At 49.7% G+C, this 27771-nt stretch overlaps 10 protein-coding genes across 10 annotated transcripts; 4 read left to right on the forward strand and 6 right to left on the reverse strand.

Annotated features, from left to right (window-relative positions):
- Positions 1-5280: 5280 nt before the first annotated feature.
- TrAFT101_010840 (uncharacterized protein) lies at positions 5281-7849 on the reverse strand. The gene is made up of 3 exons (XM_024906989.2): positions 6788-7849; positions 5710-6688; positions 5281-5657 (listed from the first exon to the last, which is right to left on the reverse strand). Exons 1-3 carry the CDS (start codon positions 7212-7214, stop codon positions 5627-5629), a joined length of 1437 nt encoding a protein of 478 aa, XP_024756785.2. The 5' UTR covers positions 7215-7849; the 3' UTR covers positions 5281-5626.
- A 987-nt stretch (positions 7850-8836) lies between these two features.
- Positions 8837-9999, forward strand: TrAFT101_010841 (uncharacterized protein). Its single transcript, XM_066129080.1, has 2 exons — positions 8837-9170; positions 9258-9999. Exon 2 carries the CDS (start codon positions 9294-9296, stop codon positions 9909-9911), a length of 618 nt encoding a protein of 205 aa, XP_065985210.1. The 5' UTR covers positions 8837-9170; positions 9258-9293; the 3' UTR covers positions 9912-9999.
- Positions 10000-10025: 26 nt separating this feature from the next.
- TrAFT101_010842 (uncharacterized protein) lies at positions 10026-12354 on the reverse strand. Its single transcript, XM_024901036.2, has 2 exons — positions 11691-12354; positions 10026-11596 (listed from the first exon to the last, which is right to left on the reverse strand). Exon 2 carries the CDS (start codon positions 11527-11529, stop codon positions 10204-10206), a length of 1326 nt encoding a protein of 441 aa, XP_024756788.2. The 5' UTR covers positions 11530-11596; positions 11691-12354; the 3' UTR covers positions 10026-10203.
- A 139-nt stretch (positions 12355-12493) lies between these two features.
- TrAFT101_010843 (uncharacterized protein) lies at positions 12494-14569 on the forward strand. Its single transcript, XM_066129081.1, has 4 exons — positions 12494-12646; positions 12798-12875; positions 12938-13818; positions 13895-14569. The coding sequence occupies exons 2-4, from the start codon at positions 12828-12830 to the stop codon at positions 14388-14390; spliced, it is 1425 nt and encodes a 474-aa protein (XP_065985211.1). The 5' UTR covers positions 12494-12646; positions 12798-12827; the 3' UTR covers positions 14391-14569.
- A 2373-nt stretch (positions 14570-16942) lies between these two features.
- Positions 16943-17245, forward strand: TrAFT101_010844 (uncharacterized protein; the record flags this gene model as incomplete). Its single annotated transcript, XM_066129082.1, has 1 exon — positions 16943-17245. One exon carries the CDS (start codon positions 16943-16945, stop codon positions 17243-17245), a length of 303 nt encoding a protein of 100 aa, XP_065985212.1.
- A 215-nt stretch (positions 17246-17460) lies between these two features.
- Positions 17461-18569, forward strand: TrAFT101_010845 (uncharacterized protein; the record flags this gene model as incomplete). The annotated part of the gene is made up of 2 exons (XM_024901015.2): positions 17461-17868; positions 17934-18569. The coding sequence occupies 2 exons, from the start codon at positions 17461-17463 to the stop codon at positions 18567-18569; spliced, it is 1044 nt and encodes a 347-aa protein (XP_024756790.2).
- A 70-nt stretch (positions 18570-18639) lies between these two features.
- TrAFT101_010846 (uncharacterized protein) lies at positions 18640-19593 on the reverse strand (the record flags this gene model as incomplete). Its single annotated transcript, XM_024902764.2, has 3 exons — positions 18640-18975; positions 19040-19408; positions 19498-19593. The coding sequence occupies 3 exons, from the start codon at positions 19591-19593 to the stop codon at positions 18820-18822; spliced, it is 621 nt and encodes a 206-aa protein (XP_024756791.2). The 3' UTR covers positions 18640-18819.
- Positions 19594-19979: 386 nt separating this feature from the next.
- Positions 19980-21156, reverse strand: TrAFT101_010847 (uncharacterized protein; the record flags this gene model as incomplete). The annotated part of the gene is made up of 3 exons (XM_024902084.2): positions 19980-20164; positions 20227-20954; positions 21011-21156. 3 exons carry the CDS (start codon positions 21154-21156, stop codon positions 19980-19982), a joined length of 1059 nt encoding a protein of 352 aa, XP_024756792.2.
- A 536-nt stretch (positions 21157-21692) lies between these two features.
- Positions 21693-23914, reverse strand: TrAFT101_010848 (uncharacterized protein; the record flags this gene model as incomplete). Its single annotated transcript, XM_024902085.2, has 2 exons — positions 21693-23337; positions 23391-23914. 2 exons carry the CDS (start codon positions 23912-23914, stop codon positions 21693-21695), a joined length of 2169 nt encoding a protein of 722 aa, XP_024756793.2.
- A 1565-nt stretch (positions 23915-25479) lies between these two features.
- TrAFT101_010849 (uncharacterized protein) lies at positions 25480-26334 on the reverse strand (the record flags this gene model as incomplete). Its single annotated transcript, XM_024910181.1, has 1 exon — positions 25480-26334. The coding sequence occupies one exon, from the start codon at positions 26332-26334 to the stop codon at positions 25480-25482; it is 855 nt and encodes a 284-aa protein (XP_024756794.1).
- Positions 26335-27771: the final 1437 nt, after the last annotated feature.

A 27771-nucleotide genomic window follows, 5' to 3' on the forward strand; every position in this document is an offset into this window, starting at 1 on the left:
ACTATCCACTACGCGCTTATGCTTTTTGATTCTTCCTATTGGCCTGCTACACGTGTACGTGTGCTATGTCCTTGTGTATAACCGAGGCTAATGTTGAAGAAGGATGACGAGAGCGCGCCTGTGCTGTTGCTGCATGTGGCTGTTGCCCCTGGTACTTACCTACCTAAGTAGGTAGTATCCTACCAAGCTGTCTTGCATTAACGAGACCAGAGAGACACTTGAGCTAGCAATATAGCATGTGCCGCGAGTAAGACAGACGCCATTGGGCTGACTGCACATAGGTACCTACATATAGCCCTGCTTGAGTGCTGCGTTGGATTGCAGTGGATTCCGGCAGATTTGAGTCCCGCCCAGACGACAAGAGGAATATGGAGCCTCATTTTGAGTCGTATAACAGACTGCTGTGTCTGAGAAGCTGTGGTGGCATATTTCGATGCCAAGACGGCGAGCCCGAACTCGCATTGATAGGGTTGCGACAGACGGCGGTATGATGATGATGCTCTATCGAGTACCCCACCATGATACTGTGGTGTTAAAGTAGAATGCCGTTGCCTTAAGAGATGTTTAGTCTTACTTGAATATATCTGTATGACTGAAGCTAAGGTTTCAATAGCCTCTTGGAAATTAAATTAGTTTAGCTATGATTTTTAGTAAGTTTAACCATTGTATATGATATTACATATGGATTCATTTCCCTACACATTTTTAGCTTATCTGTATTGACATACAATATCCGATTTTTGTATAGGGCTACTGATTATTGAACTTTTCCAATATAGAATACTCATTCTGACACTTATCCTATGCAATTGAGCCTCTTATTTCGTGCTTTAATGTTATAGGGTAATTGGAATGATCAAAGACAGGGCTGTCTCCATCGAATAGGCACCGACATTTTGTCTTTGGGCCGGTCTTAGTCGAACGTGGTCTTATCCGCATTGTCTTTGCTTGTATCGTCCTAACAGAAGTACACGGCTTAAAATGCCTTCTTTGCTTCCTTGGCGGTCCAGCTTGCTAGTGGCTGATAGCAGGAACCTGGTTAAGAAGCACTGTGTTACTTGCAGCACGATGTCATAGTAGCATTCACTCTTCTTTGTAAGCAGTGATGCGCATAATGTGGTTGGATCGAGACTCTTGTCTTATGTGCATATTGGTGAGCGGTGGAGCTGCTTGATTGAGGATTTCTTGTACATAGACACCCGCACGTTATTTATGGAGCGCGGGAGGTTGCCTATGCACTTGTGACAAGATATAAAGTACAAGTATGGAGCACGGGGACTTTGAAGGGGTTGTCCGGTTGACAGCGGCACAGGGAGACGGGAAAAGCAATGACTTCTCTCTGCTTCATACATCGTTTTGGGATAGACACGCCTGGTTCCTTGTCTGCGGACAGCCGCGCGTCTTGATCCGAATTCCATAAGTCAAAGCCCCCCTTCCGACAGGTTTCTTTTGGCGGAATGATCCCTTTCCGGTTTGGCAGGATATGCAGCAACGGCTTAAACTGCATGGGATGGAGCGCTGGTCCAGCCAACAGCGGAAAGAAACCCCTTTAGGGATGTACAGGCCCCTGACTACTATGGTTGCAGTGCATCAAGGGCGTGCATATCACGCATGTGTTCTCTTTACAGTATAAATGGAACGAACACGACGGGTGGAAGGAAGAGAGAAAAGACAGCAGCCAGTAGGATCCAACGCCGGCGGTCGATTCTTGTGCAGTCGGTTGGTTGATGGCTTGGAGGCGATTCATGCTGGTACTGTGGTTGGACGGGCTTGAGTTTCTATCAGCTGAAAAATGATACCCATATGCAGGTGAATTCTGAGATGTTGTTGGTTGAGTATGCATGCTAGGCAAGGTAGTATAGTTCCGGACAAGCTCTTTTCCTCGCTGTACCTAATACCGTATACCCAAGTATAGTAGGTGTGCTGGCTTCGTTATCATCAGACGTTGACCGCATTCGCTTAACCACAGGCGTGGGGAACTGGACACAAAGACAGTTTTGTCTGTCTGTCTGACGGTTAATGAGCTCCATCAATAGCCCATCCTCCCAGCGTTGCAGTGGCCGACTGCCATGCAATAGCCGGAAGGATGAGAATGGATCGTTGTGAGGATGCACGCTGCGCCGTGATGGAGTCTTCTCCAACGTGAGACAAAGATGCAATGCACCTATTAGGCCGAGCAATTGGCGGGGATCTGCTGACCGTAGCAGAGACACGGAAGGACAGAGAAGCGAAGAGAAGACGGTAACAGACGGTGCCCTCATCTCTCTGCAGAGGAGAGGAGAAATTGAGCAATTAAACAGACGGACGGATGGATTGATTGATCCCATCACATGTTTGAGCATGGCCAGCTTGGCGACCAACAGCAGCAGACAGGTCATTTACGTATAGTCATGTATCCGTACATGCTCGGATGTTATTACGTTTAGCCCACACGCGAAAAGGAGGTTAATTGTTGTTAGATGTCGATGGCCTTGCGAGGTAATAATGGGCAAAATGGGTAAGCACATGGCCATCAATATCGTTAGCGGCGGGATATCTGTCAAATGAAACAGCAAGAAGCAAAAAAGAAGAAGAAAGACGAAAAAAAAAAAAGAAAAAAAGAAAAAGAAAAAGACAGAATCCTTGTGCCGGGCTGTCAAAAAAATCCTCCCATTATTGGATGCCACTCCAGCAGCAAAAGGGTTACTTCGCCCGATTTTTTTTCCCTGGGCTGATAGGCGACGGGCCATTTCTGCAGCAACCCCTGTCGTGTCGCTCATGTTTGACACGGGATTGGGCCTCACCTTTTTTTTTTTTTTTTTTTTTTTTTTTTTTTTTTGTTTTATTATCATATTTTTCATGCAGCTTCTTAATCTATTTTAATTAATTTTTTTTTTCTTTCCTTTATGATCCATTTCTGTTCCGTCCTTCTTCCTCGCTTGACCTTTTTGTTCTCCTCCAATTGCCTTTTCTGCCCCCCCTCTCTCCCTCCAAAAAAGACATTAGCTGGCCCTTCTTCTTTATTTCTTCAATCAACAAACACGCTTGTCCTGCTAGGCAATTTTTTTCTCTTTTTCTTTTTGGTGCCCTTTGTTCTCCCGATTCATCTATATCAGTTCAGCAGCAGGCGACAACTGCCGCCTTCAGATCTTTAGTCAAGACAGGCCATTGACCACGTCTCATTCCTGGCCTTTCTCTTCTTAGAGAGCTTCCAGATCAAATCCATCTTCTTCTTCATCTCGCTGCTCGCAATTCAGACTATTACTAGCCGGCCCGCCGTTACGCAATATCCCCTCTGGAGATTAGAGCCAGACAATTGTCTTTTCTTCATTTAAATAACGGTGGACAAGGCACCACCTGATGATCTCACGAAATACCAATACAAGTAGTACTACCGTGTAGTCCCGCTACTTATCTACCTTACCTGATCAGCCTTGGGTGACACCAAGTTACAGCTACCAGGGGTCTTGGCTGCTAGGTATCTCACGTTGCTCACATCACCTGACGGGCTGTTCAAGCTGAGCATAGCTTCGCCACGTGGAGACACTGACGGGCCATTTTTTTTTTCTCTCTCTGTGTTCCGCAAGGGAGCAAGGGGGTGTGAGAAAGAGCTGCTATCGTGCTATTAGTTGTCCCTCGGCCCTGAAATCCAACTTTAGGCAATCACCGATTGTATACAAAAAGATACAAAAGGGAAAAGACGAAGCTATTAAATAAAATTAGACAGCTCGCGGCTCCAGATTTGGTCTAAATTGGGGGCGGGTGGAAGTCAAGCCGCGGCGCTCCACATCAATCCTACTTATTGCTGGTAGCGGTTGGTAGCACACCGAACACGCCCAAAGGGGGTTGAGAAGTGAGGCGGCAAAATCAGGAACGGCGCCAGGGAGAAGATCTGGGGACGGGCTAAAGAACGTGTCTAAACAAGGGAAAGCAGCTTGGCTGAGCATCTGCAACTAGAGGAGTTTTTAATTTGCTTTATTTTTTCGATGGCGGCGACAAATACGGCACCCTCCGACGACCTAGGCGTTGAAGGCGGCATTCATCATCTACATCACGAGGAAGATGATGGTCAAGATTATGCTGCTGGCGGAGAAGATGAAGGCAATGAAGAAGAAGAAGAGGAGGAAGACGGAGAAGCTGATGAGGAGGAAGCGTTAGAAGACGACGATGAAGACGACGCCACGGCCAGCGACTCCAATTCAAACTACTCAACCGCCTCGGAAGATGCCTTGCCGCCCATCCACGAATATGGCCACGTCTACCACGGCTCGGGCCGCATGGTCACCCCCAACGACAGATATGAGAACGAGCGCCAGGGCTACCAACACGAGCTGTTTACGCTCTGCCTCGGCGGCGCCCTCACCTTCACCAAGCTGCCCCTGGAGAAGCTCGATCCCGAGGCCCCTCACTTCCACGTCCTCGACGTGGGCTGCGGCGGCGGCCATTGGGCCATGGAGATGGCGCAGACCAACCCCCTCGTCGACGTGCTGGGCATTGAGCTGAGCAGCGCCAACCTGCCCAAGGAGGTGCCCCCGAACCTGACGTTTGAGATTGCCGACGCAGCGGACGACTGGCCGCCGCGGCTCTACGACTTCATCCACCTGCGGAACCTCGTTGGCGGCGGCATCCGCGACTGGAAGAGACTCATCGTACAGGCCTTTGACCACCTCAAGCCCGGCGGCCAGCTCGAGTTCACCGAGGTCACGCCCATGTTCTTCGCCGTCGACCCCGACCCGCTGGCCGAAACCCCCTCGGACACGTCCTCGGCCGGCGGCGCCGAAGACTCAGAGAGGCCCAGGGCCGCCGTGGGTGCCGCCGCGATAGAGTACGGCACTATCTTTGCGGAGATTTCGGCCGCCCAGGGCATTGACTTTGACCCGACGCCCAAGGTGCGGCCGTGGCTCGTGGAGGTGGGCGCGGAGAGTGTGCGCGAGAGGTCGGATTGGCTGCCGGTGCGGAACTGGGCGAGAGATCCGCTGACGAAGAAGAAGGGGGAGATTTTGAACAAGATGCTTGCTCCAGGTAAGGGTTGTGTGACTTTTGTGTGTGCCTGGCTTTAAAAAAAAATATGGATGCTGATGATTTCGTTGTTTCATAGGTTGTGACCACTGGACGCTGAGAATGTTTGGCCTCGCTGGCTGGAAAGAAGAAGCGACTCGGGAATTACTGGGCAGAGTCATGGAAGAGTACCGGGATCCTCTGCTCAGGAGCTGCATCAAAGTGTACGTGTGATGTGACCTTATACTCCATATTCATTTCTATGTGTGTGTGGTAGGTGTTTTAATTCTGACAACCCCATGACACAGAACCTTTATATCGGCAAGAAAACCTTCCAGCAAAGGCAGTAAGTTGAAGAGTTCAGACAGATCACAATAACACGGCCTCGCAACAAAAACCAAAACTAGAAACCAAGCTTGTTGGTCTCTTTGATGCTTTCCCGCAAGAAAAAAAAAAAGAGCAGCGACAAATAAACGCAAAAAAGGCACGCTAGTACACGATTCAACTACTTGAAGAAAAAAAAAGGAAGTCTAGCCAATACAGTACCCGTCGCTGGTATCTACGTCTCTTACTATTCAAAATCACTCGCATTTATGTGCAGCAATTCATATTTGCCATCATACATGTGTACCCTGCCGCCTCTTACACCTTACACGGACTCGATATACCGCTTCATTTCCCTACGGACAGTTAGTTGTAACCAAAAAAAGAGCTGGGGGGGCGGCCTCTTACCAATCCGTTACGGCTTCGTCAAACAGTCGAATCTCATGCTCCCTGGTGCCGCCGAAATGATCTACGAAATCATCTCCGAGCACTTCTCGTGCGATGCTGTCCTTGGCCATGAATTTGGCTGTTGCCTCTCTCAGGCTCTTCGCCAGACGCGCTCCCTTGTCTGAGGAGCCACCAACATTCTCGCCCATAGCCAGCGGTGGACACGGGATCTCGAGCTTCTTCTCAACACCACGCCAACCGCAGGCCAACACGGCAGCGAGCACGTAGTGAGGGTTCGAATCAGCGCCGGGAACACGAATCTCGAATCGTGTAGCCGAGGCCTTGGACGTGGGCGGTGCGATGAGGCGGATCGAAGCAGCGCGATGCTCAAGACCCCACGAGACAGTTACGGGGGCCCAGAAGTTCTCAACCAGACGCTTGTATGAGTTGATGGTGGGTGCCAGCACAGGCATGATGTCGGGCAGGCCTTCCAAGACACCGGCCAAGAAATGACGTCCTAGATCCGACAGTCCTGCAATGTCCTTCCACGGCGCATTCTCGTCGACTGTCTCTCTCGCCAGCAGGTTCTTGCCGCTCTCGTCAACAATGGACACGTGCATGTGGCCGCTGTTTCCGGGAAGGCCCTGTTTCGGCTTGGCCATGAAGCATGGCGTGATTCGATGCTGGGCGCCGACGCTCTTGACAACGTACTTGAACAAGCTGGCACGATCTGCCATCTCGGCGGCCTCACCAAACTCCAGGGCAGCCTCGAAGACGCCCGGGCCGGACTCGGTGTGCCAGCCCTCAATGTCGCAGGAGAAGTTCTCGCAGGAGTCAAAGACCTCGTAGTACCACTCCTTGTTGTGGACGGGCCGCGTGAGGGAGTATCCAAACATGCCCTCTGTAAGCGAAGGGAGCTGTTGCGTCGGGTTGTTCTGGAGGAAAGCGGCGGGGGACGAAGACGAGTCTGGGGTCTGGAACGTGTAGAATTCGTATTCAGCTAGAAAGAGAGAAGAAAAGAAGAGAGGTTAATATGACAGAGCCTCGTTTGTTTACATTATAGAGAGAAGATTTCCCAGTCGAGAATCTAAAAACTCACCACCAGCCATGGCGCCGTAGCCCTTGGTGCGCAACCGATCCAGCTGCGTCTGCAGCAGACCGCGCGGGCATGCGCAAATCGGCAGCTTCGTGTCCGGGTCGTGGAAGGTAATCAGGAAGAAGGGCACGTTGCCCTCCCACGGTATCCTGCGGTAGCTGCTGAGGTCCGGGATGGCCAGCAGGTCGCGGTAGCCGTTCTCTGCGTTTGAGATTTTGAGCTCGCGCATGTAGGTCATGTCGTGCATGTCCCAGCCGAAGATGACGGAGCAGAAGCCGAAGCCGGCGGTGGCGATGGACAGGAACTTCTTCTTGGAGACGAGCTTGCCGCGGAGGATGCCGTCGACGTCGAGGCCGGCAAGCTTGACTTTGGTGTCGTGCTCGAGGAGGGCCTCGAGGGCCTCGGCCGTGATGGTGGGTTTGGGAGCCATGGTGATGAGGGACGAAGTAAAAGGAAGGGGAGTTAGATGATGAAATCCACGGCGTAATCTTCTACTACGATCCTGTTGAGAGGTTGTTGTAGCTAGAGACGAGTTGAGAGAGACAAAGATGGGGTAACAAGACGGGCAAGAAGGTAGAGAGAGAGAGAGAGAGAGAGAGAGAGGAGAGAGAGAGAAGTAGGAGCCGTGGTTATTAGTGGAATGCGACGATACTGCTGATCAGCCTCCCAAGATGGGTTTAGGACGAAAAAAGAGTCGCAAGCTGCCACAAGAAACAGAATCCACCGCAGCCTTCTAATCGCCCGCTCTTTACTATTCTGAGTCGTCGTCTCCCCCGGATCTCGCAAGCAGTTTTAGATTACGTATCGCAAACTGGAGCTCCGTTTGGCGCGCGACGACAAGCAATGGAGATCTCTTGGTTTCGTTGGAGACGGTCGTCTATGATGCAGCCAACTTGGAGAGCGACAGCGCCCAAATCAAGTGTCAATTCCAGAACTGCGGGGCATCTTGGCCGCGGCTCAGGCAATCATGGCTGAGCTACCGGCCGTGGAGGAGGGGAAACAGGAACCAGGAGGAGGCTAATGATAGAGCTAGCCGCAACCGCTAAATCGTTATCATTGGGGATGGATGGAGGGGATGGAGGGATGGAGGGGGGCGGTTTTTGGAGAAGATGCGGATCGAGTCATGGGCTGGAACTGTTATCTTTGTATGCACACATACACACATACATACATACATACATGTGCTGTATGCATACCATGCACACCTCGCTGGGAGTTGAGATGTGATGCGTGCTTGAATGTATATGGCCTAGTACATGTAACGATGAGCATAGTGGCACTTTTGGTATCAGATGTTTGATATTTGATACGACATACCTGTAGTAGACATCACAGCCACCGCAGCAGCATGAAGCCTCCAGCTCTCGGCCTGTCTACGCGTATAGAATCTCCAGCCATTGCCCAGAACCACGCCAAGCGCCAAACCCCCCTCAGTCACCGCTGTCGGAGCCCCTCCAACGCGCAAATCTAGGGGTCCCCTCCTTCTGATGGATCCGGGCATGTCATACTTTGCCCACCGGGGCCACTCATGGCTCGTTCTCACGCCCACTGGGATGGGGAAGCCTGATTAATGAGCTGCTTAGCACGCGCCAGCCTCGCTGCTAGTCTTGCTTTGGGAAGTTTTCTAGCAACTGCCACAGTGCTGGAGGGCCGTTGCGATAGGGCGCCCTGCTGCTTGTGCGGATGCAGTAATGCTGGGCATCAAGAGCTGCTCCGTGCCCCTGAGCATCGTAGCAGCACCGTCCGCGTCAGGCAACGATCTAACGGTAGTACATAGTAATGGAAGCCTTCTCCAATGTTCCACAGCAGGGCAATCAATCACAAGGGCCGCGGCTACTGAAGGACTAATACTCGGCCTCGAGCCTTCTCCGGACACGGCTGCCAAAAACCCCACCATGGAGGCCCAGCTCAGGTACGACAGATTACGGAACGCATCAGATGGCCACTCCACCCCTTGCGTTGCGTCCCAAGATAAAACCCAATCTCAACCTCAACCTCAGCTTCGCCACTTTTGCATCTGCTTCTCTTTGAATTCTATACTATAAGCAAGCAAACAAAACAAACACACAGTCATCAATCATGGTTGGACGTCTGGCTGGCAAGAACGCCATCATCACCGGTGCCGCGGGGTGAGTTTTTGTCCTCTCATATCTCTCCCGTCCTGTCCGCCGTGAAGATGGATAGACGGATGAGATGAAAAAGAAGCCGGTATTTGCTGACACTTTTTTTTTTTGGTTCATAAAGCGGCATTGGTCTTGAGACTGCAATTCTCTTCGCCAAGGAGGGCGCCAACGTCCTTCTGGCCGACATCTCCGAGCCTGCCTTGGAAAAGGCCGTCGCAAAGGTCAAGGAGCTCGTCCCCTCAGCCCCTCGTCTGGAAACCCGAGTATGTCATGCCATGTCATGTGCAGTCCCATGATGTTTACACATTGGCAAAGTGGTAGTAGACCCATGCTTACGTGCTCTCCCGCAGAAATGCGACGTCTCCAAGGAGGCCGATGTCCAGGCCATGATCGAGTCTCTCGACTCCTGGGGCGGTCTCGACGTCATCTTCAACAACGCCGGCATCATGCACGCCAACGATGACGATGCCATCAACACGCCCGAGGCCATTTGGGACCTCACCCAGAACATCAACGTCAAGGGCGTCTGGTTCGGCTGCAAGCACGCCGTCCTGGCTCTGCGCCGCAACAAGAAGACCAAGGGATCCATCATCAACACCGCCTCCGTCGTCGCCCTCGTCGGTGCCGCCACCCCTCAGCTGGCCTACACAGCCTCCAAGGGCGCGGTGCTTGCCCTGACGCGCGAGCTGGCCATGGTGCACGCCCGCGAGGGCTTCCGCTTCAACAGCCTGTGCCCTGCGCCTCTCAACACGCCTCTGCTGCAGGACTGGCTGGGCGACGACAAGCCCAAGCGCCAGCGCCGTGAGATTCACTTCCCCACCGGCCGCTTCGGCGAGGCGGTGGAGCAGGCTCACGCAGTCGTGTTCTTGGCCAGCGACGAGGCCAGCTTTGTCAACGGCAGCGACTTTGTGGTGGATGGTGGCATGACCAAGGCATATGTCACTCCTGAGGGACCTGCGGCACCTGCGCCGACCAACAATGCTTTGAAGACTTCTTTGGACTAAATGGAGGAAATGCTGGCAAAAAGGGAAAATTAAATAAATAAATATATAATCAAAATTGTATGAATTAATAGATTGAATCGACCACGGGCCATATTTGACAAGTGAATGCAATTGTTATATCGCAAAATGTGTGTATTGCATGAAACAAAATATATATATATACACATCCACATACAAACTATATACCCAACTCCGCCCAAATGTCACTTATGCTATATCTACATGTTCTTTGCAAGTCTTTTTCTTTTTTTTTCTTTCATCAAGTTACGATTTTCATCTTGTTTTAGATTTCTTAGTCAAACTGGCCTTCAGTGTTGCCTTCTCCCATGCTCTTGCTGCTCGAGCTGCCACTCTGGATGGCTCCCAAAATGCCATCAATGTAGCTCGCGCCACTCCACTTCTGGTGCGTCAGGACATCACAGCCCAGCTCTTTCTCTCGCCTCTGCACAACCTCGACATATGCCTTCATGCCGTCCGTCTTGAACTTCTTGGCAAGCTCGTTGGTGATGGTGGCGGTGGAGTGCAAGCCTGCCAGTGAGATGAGCTGCAGGGTGAAGCCCTCCTTGGCGATGTCCCAGATGAACGACTTGAGGCCCTCCTCGGAGAAGCCGTGGGCCATCCAGTTGAATGAGGGAGAGAGGTTGTAGACGAGGGACTTGCCGGGGTTGGCAGCGCGGACGGTGCGGCCCAGCTTGGCGGCAACCTCGACGTTGGGGTCGCCAGTCTCAACCCAGAGGAGATCAGCGTACGGGGCGAATGCCAGGGCGCGCTTGGTGGCGGCCTCCATGCCAGCCTTGAAGTGGTAGTAGCCTTCACGAGTACGGGGGACGTCCCAGTTGAAGTAGACGGGGGTCTCGGTAAACTGGGAGGCGAGGGCACGGCGGCGAGCGATGCCCATGTCGCGGTCCAAGGCTGTGGCGGAGAGATACTCGTCAATCTTGGCCTGGGAGACGCCCTCCTTCTTCATGTGTGCGACGGCAGCCTCATCAAAAGTGACCAAGGTGCTGCTCTTGACCCATTTAGCCTCGAAGACATCGATTTCCGCACCGGTGGCGCCCCTGGCTTCCATGTCCTGAAGCGTCTCGGCGAGGGGCTCGATGGAGGGGTCTGCAACTCCTAGGATGAACTCGTGGTCGCGGACGTCGATGGCGGACGAGATGAGTCGGCCAGACTCGGAGTCGGTACGGGCAATCACCAGGTTCTCAGAGCCCATGACGTCCCACTGGAAACGAGCGGCGTTGAGACGGTTGATATGCTCGCCCGTAGGCACCAGGACCTTGCCGGCCAGGTGGCCGCACTTCTTGCCGCCGTGAAGCTGGTCCTCGAAGTGGACTGCCGCGGCGCCATTCTCCGCAAACAGCTTGGCCAGCTTGAGCACAGCCGAGAGGCCGCCGTGGCCAGTGTCACCGTCGGCGATGATGGGTCGGAGGTAGTCAGTGTAGGGCGTCTTGGAGCGCTCCTCGGGGTCATCTTGCGGCGCGTGTCCCACTGCTTGCGGTCGTGCATGGACTGGGCCTTGGCAAGGCGCTGGACCTGGTTGGGGACGGTGTTGTAGGGGTAGTCGCCAAAGTCGGGAGACACTTCGTTGGTGCTGGTGAGGACCGACGAGCAGGCCCATCCGGAGATGTAGAGGACCTCTTGGTGAGGAGCCTGCTGGGTCATCTGGACGGGATCGATGGCGCCCACTGAGAGGTAGTGATTACAAGAGTCAGCTTTGCGTGCCTTTTATTCTGCGCTTTATGTTCCCTTTATGTTCCCTTTCCTTGAAGTTCGACTTACTTGTGTGGATGGGCTCGCCCTTGGCCTCGCGCTCGCGGATCAGGTTGAACAGCTTGGTGGCCATGACGGAGCTGGGATACTTGATGTACTGGCTGCCGCGCTTCGAGGCGACGTCCGCGGCGCTGTACGGCCGTCGAATGCCGGCAAATCGAGGTGACGCCCACCACTCCTCGATCTCCTTGACCTGGGCCTCGTAGAGGGCATCCTCAGCCGCGCCGGCCTTTTGCGCCTCGGGCAGCAGCTGGTACGAATCGGCTGGCGGGATGGAGTGAGAGGGAGCTGAGGCAGCCATGCGGGCGGTGGTCGCGATGGCACGGATGGCGACAGCGCGTGGGATGGTGCGGCGAAGGGCGACCGAAGCTGTGGAGGAGGAGACCAGAGCGCACGCCCGCTGAGGAGCCCTTGAAGCTATTCGCATCATCGTGATGCTGGTGCTTGTGTGGCGGGAGATGGACACAAACAGAGAGAGAGAGACCCTGTTGCCGCGCTTACTTTACCGAGGCAAAGCAAAAGAGAGCAAACGGCGCTTCGCTGATTTATATTTTATTATTTTATTTTATTTTCCGCGTTATATCCTTCATAGCACTTGGCATTTCGAGCGTCTTCATTTTTTATTTCAAAGCATGGCAACAGAGCTGATTCGGGCTGCACCCCAGACTGAGGGCCGATGCAGGCGAGATTGGCCAATCAGCAGCCGCGGGGCTACCGGCGGGCCGAGCGGCGACGGCTTTCTTCGGCTGTTGCAAAGCGGTGACGGACGAGCTGGCCGAAGCTGCGCCTTTTGGGCGTGCCTGGCCGTGTCTGGCGATTTTGTATTGGCCGGAGAGACGGAGGGGAGCGTCTGGACAAAGTTTTCTGTAGCCGAGTCTGGGGTTTAATCTCTTCGGTCTCCTCCCTTCCCCTGATTTCTCGAGTTTCCAATCCATCATCTTTGTGTTGTGCGGGAACCAGAAGCTGTAAGTATCGCGCCCCGTCTTGTTAGTTGGTGGCATGTGCAAATATACCACCTAGTAGCTACCTACCTAAGTACTACGCAGGCGCAGCACATGTCAGGCAGTAAGTACCTGTAGTTGATATAGCTAACCGACTGCCCCGCCATCCAAACAGCTTTCGGCTCAACTTCATCTGCAAGCAATCATGGCCCTCAACCTCACCTCGTCTGCTCGAGCCCTGCGCTCATTCAAGGTCAGTCAAGATCAGCCTGGACGGCCGTGGGACATTCAATTGACTCTCTGCTCTGCGAACAGCCCTACACCCGTGCCGCTCTCCTCGCCAACGCCGCACGATGCTACTCAACCGCCGAGCCCGACCTCAAGACCACCCTCAAGGAGGTGATCCCCGCCAAGCGTGAGCTTCTCAAGCAGGTCAAGGCCCATGGCAGCAAGGTCATTGGCGAGGTCAAGGTCGAGAACACGCTCGGCGGCATGCGCGGCCTCAAGGCCATGGTCTGGGAGGGCTCCGTCCTCGACGCCAACGAGGGCATCCGCTTCCACGGCCGCACCATCAAGGACTGCCAGAAGGAGCTCCCCAAGGGCAAGACCGGCACCGAGATGCTGCCCGAGTCCATGTTCTGGCTGCTCCTGACCGGCAAAGTCCCCTCCGTCAACCAGGTCCGCGAGTTCTCCCGCGAGCTCGCCTCCAAGGCCCAGATCCCCGCCTTCATCAACAAGATGCTGGATGACTTCCCCAAGGACCTGCACCCCATGACCCAGTTCGCCATTGCCGTCTCGGCCCTCAACTACGAGTCCAAGTTTGCCAAGGCCTACGAGCAGGGCCTGAACAAGGCCGACTACTGGGAGCCTACCTTTGACGACTGCATCTCGCTGCTCGCCAAGCTGCCCACCATTGCCGCCAAGATCTACCAGAATGCCTACAAGGGCGGCGGTGCTCTCCCCGCCGAGGTTGATCTTGAGCAGGATTGGTCTTACAACTTTGCTGCTATGCTCGGCAAGGGCGGCAAGCAGAACGAGGACTTCCAGGATCTCCTCCGTCTCTACCTCGCTCTCCACGGCGACCACGAGGGTGGCAACGTGTCTGCCCACGCCACTCACCTTGTGGGCAGTGCTCTCAGCGATCCCTTCCTTTCTTACAGCGCTGGTCTCCAGGGTCTGGCTGGTCCTCTTCACGGGTAAATCTAGCCCCCCCCCCCCCCCCTCTCTCAAAGATGCTTTCCCATCCCTTACTAACTATGGTGCTCTCTCCAGTCTTGCCGCTCAGGAAGTCCTTCGCTGGATTCTCCAGATGAAGGAGGCCATCCCTGCCGACTACACCGAGCAGGATGTCCACGATTACCTCTGGTCCACCCTCAACTCTGGCCGTGTCGTGCCAGGCTATGGCCACGCCGTCCTGCGTAAGCCTGATCCTCGATTCGAGGCTCTCATGGACTATGCTGCTTCTCGCCCTACCATTGCTAAGGACCCCGTCTTCCAGCTGGTTGAGAAGAACAGCCGCATTGCTCCCGAGGTCCTCAAGAAGCACGGCAAGACCAAGAACCCCTACCCCAACGTCGACAGCAGCTCCGGTGTTCTCTTCCACCACTACGGCTTCCACGAGACTCTGTACTACACCGCCACATTCGGTGTTTCTCGTGGTTTGGGTCCTCTTGCCCAGCTCATCTGGGACCGCGCCCTGGGTCTCCCCATTGAGCGCCCCAAGAGCATCAACCTGGAGGGCTTGTTGAAGCAGGCTGAGAGCAGCTAAATACCATGTATAAAAAAATACCAACGTTGAAATGAAATGTCATCTATGTGAAAGAAAAAAAAAAGGATTGAGATTAGAGCATTGGGCGGGCTGGAATCTTAGTGTACGTGTTTTAGGAGAGCACCTGTATATATATTATGTTTAGCTTGTTGAAATAGATGAGCCCTATTACGTTTCACACACCATTCACAGATCGGGGTAGTCTCGTGTTGTCCTTTCCTTAACCTTTGTTAACAGGTTCTTCTTGGCGGTCCCTTGCGTGCGGAAGGCTGTCTTTTTCTAAACAGGATACCTGACAATAATGGCTGTTGTTTGAGCCGAGACTTCGTACGTTATGGATCTAGACCTTGCAACTACCGGTAAAGGCAGCTGAACGTCTTGGCATGATGTTACGGATCCTAGCGTTGCTGACACTACAACTCTGGGATTTAACGCAGCTACACGTGGTATGGCTACAATAAGACTGGATCCTGAAAATGCCGGGATCTTGACAGCCAGTACATTGCGGATTGTCGGTGGTACTATTGAATATACCTAGGACTAATTCATCGACTGATGATCTGCGCTGTTTATCATTAGCTGAATCTTGAGTTAACGGTAAGTAAACTCCATAATTGAGTTGGCAAGTTGTATTGCATGAACTCTGCAAGTCGACATATATGTATCTGATATCGCATTGGTTACGAAGTTGACAAGGATATACTGGGATTAACTGGCGGCATGTAGTGATAATCTCCGTTCCGCAGCCTCTGCATGGATAGAATTGTGCGAGATATGCATGCTTTACTTGTCCTGGGTGAAGCTTAATCATTTGTCTGACGTAGTTTCGATGCATATGCCAAAGCTGTCATATTGTGATGAGCCAATGAATGCCAAGTTGCAATTCAACTGGCTTTGTAGGCGCATCTTTTAGGACGCAAATACCTACATAGTATTTGGTATGTGTATTACATGTGATCGATACCTCCTTCCAAATATTACTTGATGTTGTTTTTGCCTCTGTTTTGCTTAGTAGACTATCTTATTACCCGATTCGTGCGAATAAGCAAACAAACAGGGTAGTTAGTATGTAGTAAGAGGAGGCGTCTGAGATGATAAGAGCGGGCCTCTTGATCTGACCCTTTTCAGAAAGGTCATCTTCTAAACATAGACATAAACAAAAAGCGTGAGGCTGAAACATAGTCCTATATCATCCCCTTTTCTAATTTCACGGAAAAAATGTACATTAGAGCCGTTGGGAAATGGCTCCCATAATATCTTCCCATGCATCGCACCATGGCTGTTTTAGACAGGTCCGTGTTAGATTTAAGAGCCTTAATGTGCTGCTCTCGTATAGGTAGGTTATACGAATCACACCGCTTCTAGGTGCTATAGCTGAAGTGGATCTTTAGAATAGACGCTTAGTAGGGCATAAAAACCCGTTCTTTGTCTCGCGACCACAGAGGAACGAGAGAATAGAGCAACGACTGGAAATGGGCACTTGAAGACCAATTAATACCCTCCAAAGCGAGCTGCGGTACAAGGTATTATTGTCGACTTACCTTGTTTCTGTTTCTGTTGAGTCATCAGAACATGCTCATCCCCTGTTGAGGATCAGCTCATGAATCTCCTTCCCCCAAGAAACTGCATGATGGCCAAATACCCGAAGGATATACTCCTTATAGCATATTCTATTAATGATGGATGCTTACTTACAACTCATATGAGTAACACTCGTATTCATTAATCCTTCGTCCAAACACAAACGTGGAGGAACCGGCGGAGTACATGTAACCTTAAAATTAGATCCCAGCATAACTTTTTACTTTGTCGATGAGCTAGCAAGGCTTTTTGCCAAGCTCACAACAGGCTCTAGCCAGAACGATCGGCAACCAGGGGTGCCGCCCAGAGGAGAGAGCTGACTGCACTGTATTACAACGGATAAGCTCCACGAATTAGAGGATGACTACAGTATGGTACTGCAATTATCGTTAATTCTAAGCCTTTTTTTTACTTTCTTCTAATTTTTCCACTGCTGTTTATTAATCCGGCCTCGTTAACCCTTCTCTGGACCATCCTGATTCATCAAAGTGGCCGTCACTTGACACAGGGATGTGGACCTTGAATAGTCGAATTGATCGGCCCCCCTCAACGGCCAGCAGGAAAATAGAGAGACTATGACCAAATAGAATCAATGGAAGTGCACCAGAAGCCAAAAATGAAAAGATGCATGACAACAAGCGCGATTCAGGACTGGGCTTGCCCCAAAGTAGCGCGTGTCAGGCTCCCTGCTAGGCCGAGCTTAACGGTCAGGTCCGAATTTCTCGATTCTCATCTAGGAAGCTAGATCTTGGATTGACTACCCCGTTCATTTCACTTGCTACAACTGGATAGGGTAATGCCTATGGCGATTAAGCTCGATGGAACGTTTGCCGATTTGATGCCTGTCAGTCGGTGCCCTGCCGTAATTGCCGGCTAAGGCTGGCTGGCCCAATGTGTGCAGTCGGCCCTTTTGGCCCGGCTGGCTCGCAGAGGACGCATCGAATAGCCTCGTCTCCCCCGGTTTATGGTTGATGGCGGCCAATATTTGTCCGTCCATATGGCGCCAGGAACGCACACACTACTGGGCTCTCGCGTTATGGGAAACAGGGTTTGAGCTGGCTAGCACGCTGATTATGTGGGGGAACATGGCCCTTGGGCCATATTCAGCTGCTCCTTTGAGCCTCCTGAGAAAGATACCCGTCTGCATGGCCGTATACGAAGCACATATCCGCAATCATACGGAGAAAACTTCCAAGGAGTACGGAGCGAGTGGAGTGGCGAGCATGAAGAACGAGGAGCCGAGGAACCCTTGCGTGGATAGTAGTACCCGGTAGGTAGTATGATATGGTATGGTATGGCTTCTCCGTTGTGATTGATGAGAACGGCTTACAAGGCTGATCAGGCGCCGCCTGTAGGCCTCACCAGATCTCAACAAGTATTAATAGCCCGGCTTGGCATCTGCTTTTCTCCCGGCTGAGGCTATCACTCAACTCCATCTCCTCTTATACCAGACTACGCCATCTAGTAAGGAAAGAGACTATTCGCAGCCATGATCTCCTCGCTGCTCTCGCTCGCCGCTTTGGCAGCTGTTCCCGCTCTTGCGGCTCCTACTCCTGCTGCTGCCGGAAACTGCTTTCCCTTTGGCAACGCCACTTTCCCCGGCAACTATGCTGCCCCAAGCACTGCTCTTAGCAACTGGTGGTGCCCTCAGTCCGACTTCTATGGCTTCATGGGCTTCTCGTATCCTCTCGAGGATAGCACTTGCTCCGACTCTGACAACGGCTACGCTCAGATGAAGAAGGACTTTGCCCAGCAGAAGAAGGACTTTGGCGCCAGCATTGTGCGCATGTACTACCCTACGTGCACTCAGTCCAGTGTCTTCATCAATGCGATCAAGGCCGCCTATGACAACGGCATGGGCCTGATTGTTCAGGTCTGGACCAATTTTGGCGATGGTGTAAGTAGTATATGACGATTGACTTTCACATATATGAGTACCCAAGTACTGACAAGATCATTCAGAATGTTTGGCAGCAGTCCCAACAGGCCATCTACAATGCCATCAACGACCCTTCCGTTGCGGCAATTGCTCCTTATGTCGTCCACTGGGCTGAGTTCGGCTCCGAGCCCGTTGGTGATGGTATGGACCAGGGCAACTTTGTCAACGACCTGGGCAAGTTCCGCGCCACTCTCAACGCCAAGGGCATTCAGGCCGGTATCAGCGAGGACTGGGATAGACCCGGTACCATGAGCGGCAACAATGGCCAAGGCCTCGGCTCTATCGGCAAGGGTGTCAAGGCCAACTCTGACTTTGCTCACATCCACCCCATGCCCTTCTACCACTTCAACAACCCCGAGTCGCAAGCTTGGAGCTACATCCAGTCCCAGATCGCCTGGGTCAAGGCCAACGTTGGCCTGCCTACCTTTGTTACCGAGACTCAGTGGGCTTGGGGTCCTACCGACCACTACCCCGGACACCAGGACCTTGGCGTCACTCAGTACACCAACTACTGGAAGACTTTTGACAACAACTGCGCTTACTTCAAGGCCCAGAACGTTGGCTGGTTCCTTCACGCATGGAGGGGCGAGGACACCTTCGACATTGTCAACCCTAATGGTGGCTACATTATCCCTAACTGGAGGCCCCAGCAATGCTAAACGATTAATGACATGACATTTGTGCCAGGGCGCAATATGACAAGCAAAGATGAACCATTTCTTGTGTGAATAACGCTTCATTGTACATAGCTTTGTAACCCTTAATAGGGCATATATATAAACAGCATTGAATTATCCAGGTACTTGGAGTTGATTGTTCATACATCCCACGACCTCAGTATCCGATCTAGATTGTTTTGTGCAAACATAATTTGGAGTACATGTATTAAGTTGTAGATAAGCATTTAAGCTAAACCCGAGCCGCAACCAAGCTCATGTAGATTCCCCATAACAGGCCAATGAAGCTCAGAAAAACGATGCGGCGGTGCACGGGAATGAAGCTAAAGCTAACAATTGAAGCGATTGGCCAAATTTTGTACCCTGCGATAATAATAGGCATTGTTTCCTTGGTTGAGATGATGTTAGTTGTAGTAGTAGCAGCATTAAGAGTCTAATGGTTGAACACTCACAGTTTTAATGTTGGATACTATCTGAATGGCGGGCTGGCCCTTTAAAATCCCCATGACGACCAAAAATGCCACTGTATTCATAATAGCTCCGGCAGTGATGCAGTCAATGAACCATTTGGCCAGTGTGTTGCGAATGCTGAATTTGGATTGCACCGGTCCATCGTCTTGACGCTCGATCCCTTCCCCAATGGAATCTTCCATGGCTCTGAGCTCGATGTCTTTATCACCATGATTGTGCTGTCGACGTATAGGCGGATATGCCGGCAGAGCCTTTTCGAGGAACTGCTGCCATATGTAGTTTGGCGGAGCAGTGATGAGAGTGTATGCAATGAACCGTGCGAGCTGGATAAAGTCCAAATAAAAGGTACGCTGTCATCGCTGTGAGTGTGAGACGTCGAACGTTGTGAAAGAGCATTTGAGACTTATCCAATGGGATTGCGCGAATTAGAGAGTCTTACATTATTCCAGTATGCCTCAATAAACTGGGCACAGAAATTTGAGAGAGTCGACAGGAACGCCGCCTGTAGCGTGGCTGTCATCATTGGGGACGGCATCTTGGGCCACAATTGCAAGCAATTTGTTCACCTAAGCTCCTGTCAAAGATGTATGTGTAGCGATATTGTTTAGAGTTTCGAAATAAAGAAGAAAAAAAAAATAACGTTTCGCAAATGAGTCCACGTCAGAGCCAGGAGAACATCACGTGCCGGGCCGGAACATGGATGGTGATCTACAAGACAAGTGGAATTTTGGTGGAGATGACCGAGTCGGTGTTGTAAAGTCCCAAGATGCAAGAGTTGCGAAAATAGAGTAAGAGTGTATTGTATGCATCTTATTTCGAATCTACTTTTATGTAGATGTAACTGAGGCTGCTAATATGTGCTTCCGTGATATTTCCATTTATTTGACCAAGAAACCAAGAAACGCCACCTTCTCAATACCCTCACTGAGGAATCCTCACCACTATTCGTCCCGTTACCTGGTTATTCTTCAACTTGTCAAAAATATCTGGAACTTTTGAAAATTCTTCCACTTTGACCATAGGACGGATAACTCCTGCAGCGGTTTGTTGGAGAAGCTCCTCCATCATTTGCTCAGTCCCTACCATGACGCCGGTGACCGTGAGTGCTAAGACACGATTAGCAAGATGCCCTTTTCCTGTATTGTGGCTCACGAAATTATGACTCTACCTTTTGCGGCGAATACACTGGCTGCCAAGGGAAAGTTGAAGGTGGCGGCAGGTAATCCTATCACAGCTAATAATGCATTGTTCCGAACCAGCTTTGGCGCAAGCTCAAATGCGGCTTCTGATCCAGAAACAATGAGACAAGCATGAGCCCCCTCACCTGTTATTTCTTTGACTCGCTGCTCAACATCTTCGGTAGCGAAATCGATGAATTCATGGGCGCCGCATTGTAGACTGAGCTCTCGTTTGGATAGCCCGGAATCGACTGCGATAACCCTAAATTTCCTTAATCTGCTGGCGATCTGAACTCCGATATGTCCTAAACCGCCGCCCGAGCCTGAGATTACGACCCAGCCATCTCTGGGTATATGTTCGTCAAGTTTTGCAATCCCACCCATCATTGTTAATCCCGCGCATAGCAGAGGAGAAGCCACTTCTCCGGGAATGCCGTCTGGAATTACGGTCAAGTATCGTGAGTCGGCAATTACGTATTGCTGTAGAGTTCCCTGAGCATGAACACCTGTAAAGGCTGGTTTAATGCAGTGATTGGAAGATCCTCTTTGGCATTCAGAGCATAGCCCGCACGCACTGTGAAGCCATTTCACGCCTACTCGCTGTCCAAGCACTGACTCTGAAACATTCTCGCCTATTTTCACGACAATTCCAACTCCCTCGTGGCCAACAACCGGCTTATAATTTGCCCAGCCGAGCAGTGCCCGAACTTCTGATGCGCTGAAATGATGTTCATTAAGATGCTCATCGCGAAAGAAGAGAAGTCAAGAACGTACCAGATACCGCTATAAGCTAATTTGACAAGAACTTGATCTTTGCCTGGTGTCTCTACGGGATGGGCGTCGTCAATTCGCACTATACCGTTTGGGCCTGGGTGTTCTATAACGGCTGCAGTTTGGAGCGAGGGAACTGGGCTGCCCATCTTAACGCTGTGCCTGTAACAACCTTCGAGTGTAGTCGCGTAGGTGCGATATAACGATTAGGTAAATGTAGCTTCTGAATCAAAATATGATATTATCTTGACAATAGATTACATTTTTGCAGTGGCCAGGCTCATGCCTTTTAACAACTTATCAACTCGCTCTCAACCCATTAGTCCCACTTATAGTGGGCGATTTGTTCGGGCTTCGCGGAGGTAGCATTAGCGGCATCTCCGCACCGGCAGTGGGCTCGGGATACTTGTGATTGGGGAAATTGGAAAGAGATTGAGGGGCGGCTTTGGTATCGGCAGTCGCGTATGTCGAGTTAGAGAAAACAACATGAATCACATATACTGACGGTAGCCAGCAAATAACTTGGCATAAGATAACCATCATGATTTCTTCCATCGCGAACTAATTCTCGAAATACTATAACAGTATCTTTCGGGGTCTGAGAATTTGAAGCACGGTATCAGATGTAATAGTTGAGCAAACGCTTGGGATGAAGCCGAAACATATCGTATAGCAGCTGCGCTTACTAAACTGAACTCTGATTTTCTCCCGAATACTTTTCAAAAACAGCTGCAATATCCAACACTTTACCATCGTATCCACTGCCGCCTTGAAATGTGATGCCAAATGGTAGCCGAACTCCTCCCTCATTAACCCATCCGGCATTGACGCTGACTCCGCATAAATCGATAACATTTCCTGGATGCGTGAATATGCCAAGCTTGGAGTTCGGAATTAGTGGACTGTCTTGTATTTCTTGTATAGTTGGATGCCATGGTACTGTTGGCACGACTAAAACGTCGATACCATCTTCGAATTTGTTGAAGATTTGGCGTCCTCTGGCAATACATTTCATTTGTATGGCCTGGTCTCTATATACCTCCCAACCTTTTAAATCCGACGAGAGAACCTTTTGAATGACCAATTTGGTGGTCGGATGAAGTGTATCGATCTTCTCTGAGAGAAATTCGTAGCCGATTGAAGCGAGACGTTCGTGAATGAGGGATGCACCATAAATGAGATCGCCTGCTGTAGCAAATGGCGTGTAATCGACGTCAACGAGTGTTCCCCCCAGCAACTGCAGCGTTTTAACAGCTTTTTTAAACAGCTCTTGGTATTCCTTTGAACACAGTTGTAAAAGAGAATCTGGAGGCACACCAAACGTAAAGCCCCCCTCTCTTGGTCCTCGGAAATCTACCGTCCAGGTTGGCAAGCTTGCTGGTGGTTTGGCATACGGGTCTAGAGAGTCATACTGATCAAGCACATACCAGACTTGTCTTGCATCGGCGATAGAAGGTGCTAAAATGCCAATTGTATCGAGACTCTGGCATGCAGGCACCGCACCTCTAGCAGAGATAGTGCCCTTGGTGGGTTTGAAGCCAACCACGCCGTTTAATGCAGCAGGGGCACGAACGCTCCCAGCTGTATCAGTTCCAATAGCAAAGGAAACAAGTCCAGCAGCGATGGCGACTGCAGATCCGGAAGATGAGCCACCCGGGACATGACTTTTGCTATGGAAGCAGTGAAGAGCACCGTAAGGCGAGCGGCATCCCACCAAGCCAGTCGCAAGCTGTTCAAGGTTCAATTTCCCTATATACAGTGCCCCCACGTCGAGTAGATGTTGAATTGACGGAGCTGTAGATGTAGCTGTATACGCATAGCTTTCGCATGCTGCTGTAGTAACCACTCCTTCAACATCAATGTTGTCCTTTGTCGCAAACGGGATGCCAAAAAGAGGAGGGAGAGGCCTTCCGGCATATATTGTGCATAACTTTTCAGCAGCTGCTACTACATCCTCTTGAGACTGCCTAGAGATCCAAACAGCTGGATTGACATCTTCGTATTTCGATATGCGATCAAAGACAGATTTTATAACTGCATGTGGCGTGATACGGCCATCTCTGTAAAGACTCTTGAGCTGATCGATAGAAGGAAGCATTGGAGAGTTAAGGTCATTCACAGTCGAAGATGGAATTAGCTGGCGGATTTGCTCTGTTTCCGTAACAAATTCTGAACTATGGCCAACGTATCCGAAAAGGCCATTTTGGCAGCAAACAATATCCAAGGAAGTGGCCGCCATTTGCTCATTAAATCCAGCCGTACAGTCTGATAGAACGCAACATTCATAACCTCTGTCGTTGCACTCTCTCAAGGTACTCGTTACGCAACACCTGCAGACGCAGTCAGTCGCATGTTTTGCCATTATGGTTCGCTTGAAACTTACTCAGTCGTGACTCCAGCAAAGATCAAGTGCGTGATACCTCTAGCTAACAACAATCGGTGAAATTCTGTGCTCCAAAAACTCCCTTTCCCAGGCTTATCTATGATTGGTTCCCCAGCATATGGCTTTAGTTCGTCAATAACATCGTGGCCTTTCTCGCCTCTCACTAGAAGCCTTCCCATGGGGCCCTCATCACCAATACCCATTGATTGACTGCCGTTAGGTCCTCTTGTTTGTCTTAACTTCTTCGCAGCTGGTAGGTCGGAGAGATTCGGAAGGTGGCCTTCTCTGGTGAAAATTATATGCATCCCAATAGCTCGAGCTGCTTCGAGAGCTCTCTGAACATTTGGAACAATTTTGCGAACAAATGAGAAGGTAGCAGGATTTTCGCAAACAATTGACCCGAAGCCATTTGGATCTAAGAAGTCTCTCTGCATATCGATTATAATAAAGGCCGTGGTTGCAGTAGGGCAAGAAAACGGATATGGACGAGCATTTTGAAGCAACAACTTTTCGTCTTGAGTCATATTGAGTGTCTATAGGGCGGTAAACGGAATTTGAAAATACAGCGAGGTAAAATGGGGATGATGTTGGATTCAATTACGCGGAGAAGGGACTTCAATATGCGGGGTGATTTAGCACGACAGTGCAAGTTCCCTCTAGTCATCGAGAGCTTCCGTACTCCTTCCGAGCTTACAAAGCATGCCGGTCATGAATTAAAATGATGTACAATTTTTAACATAGCCTTATGAAGAGTCTGAAAAGAGGGCTATTTAGGACATCGAAAGGCTGTTCCTATCGCAATATATCCATCTTGATAATAGTAGTACGAAGCGATTGCCAGCACCCAAGAGGGGTCAAAGTGAAACAGAGATTGTAGTCTGAGGATAAGCCTGCGAATAGACAAAAACGCTTTGGTATTCTTTCTCTCTATTAAAGAATGCTATTTCATCATTGATAGAATTAGTGGTGAGAATAAGTGGTTGAACTGGCGCCGAATATGCTTTATTTCTTGAGACGTTATGGTGTAGAGTGGGGCCGATATGGTTGGATAAAAGCATTCAAAATACGGCAAATCCTCCTTACAGCTAAGAAGATGGTCTTTCGGGTAATGGTGGCGGCATGCAAATTGAAAGCGAGTTAAAGACGATTATAATACATGGATTATGACAACACACACACACACACACACACACACACACACACACACATATATATATATATATATATAAGTGGTCATATTAGTCTATTGACTAGAATAACTAGCTCTTCATTCTAGATTCATTTTCATGATCATTCTCTTTCTATTAATCCATAGAACTAGCGATATATTTCTACGCATGATAGAGCTTGATCGCCGAGCTATCGCTAATGAATCTAAAGACCACTTTGACACCAACCATACTCAACGAAGTAGCCGCCATTCGCTCATCAAACCCCGGACTCATTAATGTCTTGATACACCCGATGTACTTGGTGCATTTTATTCACAAGGTTTAAAGAAGCTAATGAGCAATATTTCGAGCCTCATTCAACAGTGTCAATAAAGATGTACTTCTCCTACATCATATTCAACCCGCCTCGCTTCTTCCTTGAGTATTAAGCCGACATTAATTCGCGCAACAGCTAGTCAAGCGCAAATGAAGAACACTAATTTTGTCAGAGGAGTTAGAAATCCCAGACATCCAGGATTCAGTGGCAACGTTCCCTCAGCGCCTCAACACAAGATTATATCGGGTCCCAGGAGACGCGAGAGGCTGATGATAACAGTGGCAACAACTACAGCGACGGTGAAAAGAGTGTAACAATTGTTCAAGAATGTGCGACATGGCCATGTGTGACAAGTGTGCGTTAGATTTTACTTTATTTTGTTCATAAAAGAACCACCAATACTGCTGAAGTCAATATGTGTTAATGCTGCTCATAAATACTGCTTATAAGCGATTTACACAATATAGTTATAAAATATAGAAGTTAATATTTAAATAAGAATGCAAAAGTTTTATACGCAAAACAATAAGTGATGCATTATCTATAAATATGTAAGCAATAAAATACCCTCGACAGCTTCAGCACCAAGGGACAAGACTTTCTAATAATCTGTAGAGCTAGCAATGTCTTTCCACTCCTTACACACATCAATCGCTGAGGTTGCGGCAGCAGTAATGTCTTCGATCGCATCAGCACCCAGAGGCAAGAACGAAGGCATTTCTTTATCTTTAGCCATGCCGCTAGAAGTAACCACGTCATAGATAACCTGGGCACCTTTAACCGGGTCTCCACGCTGTTTGTCGCTTTCAAAAGCAATATCACGCTTGTTTGCTTCGCTTAGCTCTCGGTAATCGGCGATGCCGCCGCTCCCACTTGATGTTCTAAAATCCCCATCCTGCTTCAACAATTCTGTACGGAACCGGCCAGGTTCGACAAGCAAGTGTTTGATGCCAAGAGGTCGAACTTCGCCGGCGAGACCAAGGCTGAGTAGCCGTAGAGCTGCTTTGGAGGCGTTGTATATGCTCGCGGCTGGATGGGCAAACCATGCTGCCATTGACCCGATGGTTACCAGAGTTCCAGATCTTCTGCTCCTCATGTGAGGTAGAATGGCGCGATATACGTTGAGGGCTCCAAAAACATTCGTTTGAAATTGTTGATATGTATCTTCAGGAGTCAGATCTTCAAGAACACCCATTTGGACGTAAGCCGCACAGTTAACGGCAACATCGATTGGTCCATGAGTGGAGATAATGAGGTTCATATCTTCCTTTATCTTGTCAAGAGGTTCATTCTGATCAAGGTAGACGAAGTTGATATTTGTATCTTGAACTTGCTGAGCTTTCTTAGGTGAACGTGTTGTGGCAACGACCTTGTTGCCTTGCTTCGCAGCGACAATTGCGAGATGGAGGCCAAGGCCAGATGAGGCGCCAGTGATGAGCCAAGTTTGAGGAGCCATTATTGTTAAATTGTATTTATTTGTTCGATGCGATTCTGGTGTAGATGATGTGAAAATGAGACTGAAGTATCCGGTAAAGAGAGTGGTTGGAATACCATCTCTTGAGAGCAGGAAGTTCCATCTTTATACTTGAATGATCAAGCCACTCCGGGTAGTCTCTGTCTTGCAATCACTAGATCATCTCAAATTTTCTGATCTCGGTATGACTCAACTTCGAAAAAGGTATCATTTAGCCTCTTTTGTTCAATAAATGTTCTTTTTCATGAAGCCATTTAACTGTATTCCTCCGCAATGGCCTGTCTTAGCGGGTCTAGCAAGAGCGGATGAGAGCGGGTGCGAGCGGATAGTGGAGCCTCGGGGCCGCCATTCGGCGTTTATCACGTACTAAAAGATCTGGCGTTGACAATTGCGGAGATAAATCTGCGGAGAATATGGCGATTATACGATGTGCATTAAAATTCGGAAGCAGCAGGAAGCTGGCTGTATGGCGTTCTATTTAGTCTATAATGTGGAATAATTAATGGAAAAACTCAACAGAATTTGAAGAAAATATGTGCAAAACGTCCAAATGAGGAGCAGGTCTTGTCGACACGAGTAATTGCCACTGGCTCACGAATAAAACGGCTGATGGAGCCTCAGTGATGTGGCATTTATTTTCTTTTGAAGTGTTACACGGTTTCTGCTCATAATAGCTGCCTGGCGTGAATTGATACTCTGAGATTCCAATGTGGAATCATTAAGCAGCAATAAGTATACGCGGGAGAGGCCGAAAAGATGAAAATAGAGAAATTTTGCAAAACGGCAAATAGCTAAAGGAAGAGATATAATTGGAGACTAATGTCTCATTTTCAGAGTCTATTATTCCAGAAGATGTAGAGAAAAGGAAAAGCTACAAGTGCTGCTATTGAGATGACCATGAAATCTTCCCTATATAGAAATCGAAGAGTAATATTCTAGACGGAGGAAACGTGATGAGATGTAGTAGAACTGAAGGCTTCTGAGGTTATTACGAAAAGTGGTTCTGCTGATATCAGTATGACGCTACATATCATATCAGCTTACAAAAATCTATAGCTTTGATGCTATATATACAGCAGAGTCTATCAATGAACTTTTGGTATGTTTAGATGCATAAATGTTCGGAAAATGGATAGGAGGAAATGTCAACTTGCCACAGCCATGTTCATACAATTTGGCTATAGAGGGTATATATTGTATCCTCTCTATAACTATTTCACTTTTAGTAAGCGACGTAATTATCTACGGAATTGATTGATAAGGGGAAAATCTAGATTACTGTGACAACTTTTCTTTAGCGGCTTTTCGACGTTAATTTCTGACATGATGCTAATTATGGTGGATTATCCATCTCCGCAGCATACTCGTCTTATATCGGAAAACAGAAGATACTAGCTAGACGGAAATGTCTCTTGTCTA

Source organism: Trichoderma asperellum, chromosome 7, assembly GCF_020647865.1.
Source record: "Trichoderma asperellum chromosome 7, complete sequence".
In the NCBI taxonomy this organism is placed as follows: Eukaryota; Fungi; Ascomycota; class Sordariomycetes; order Hypocreales; family Hypocreaceae; genus Trichoderma; species Trichoderma asperellum.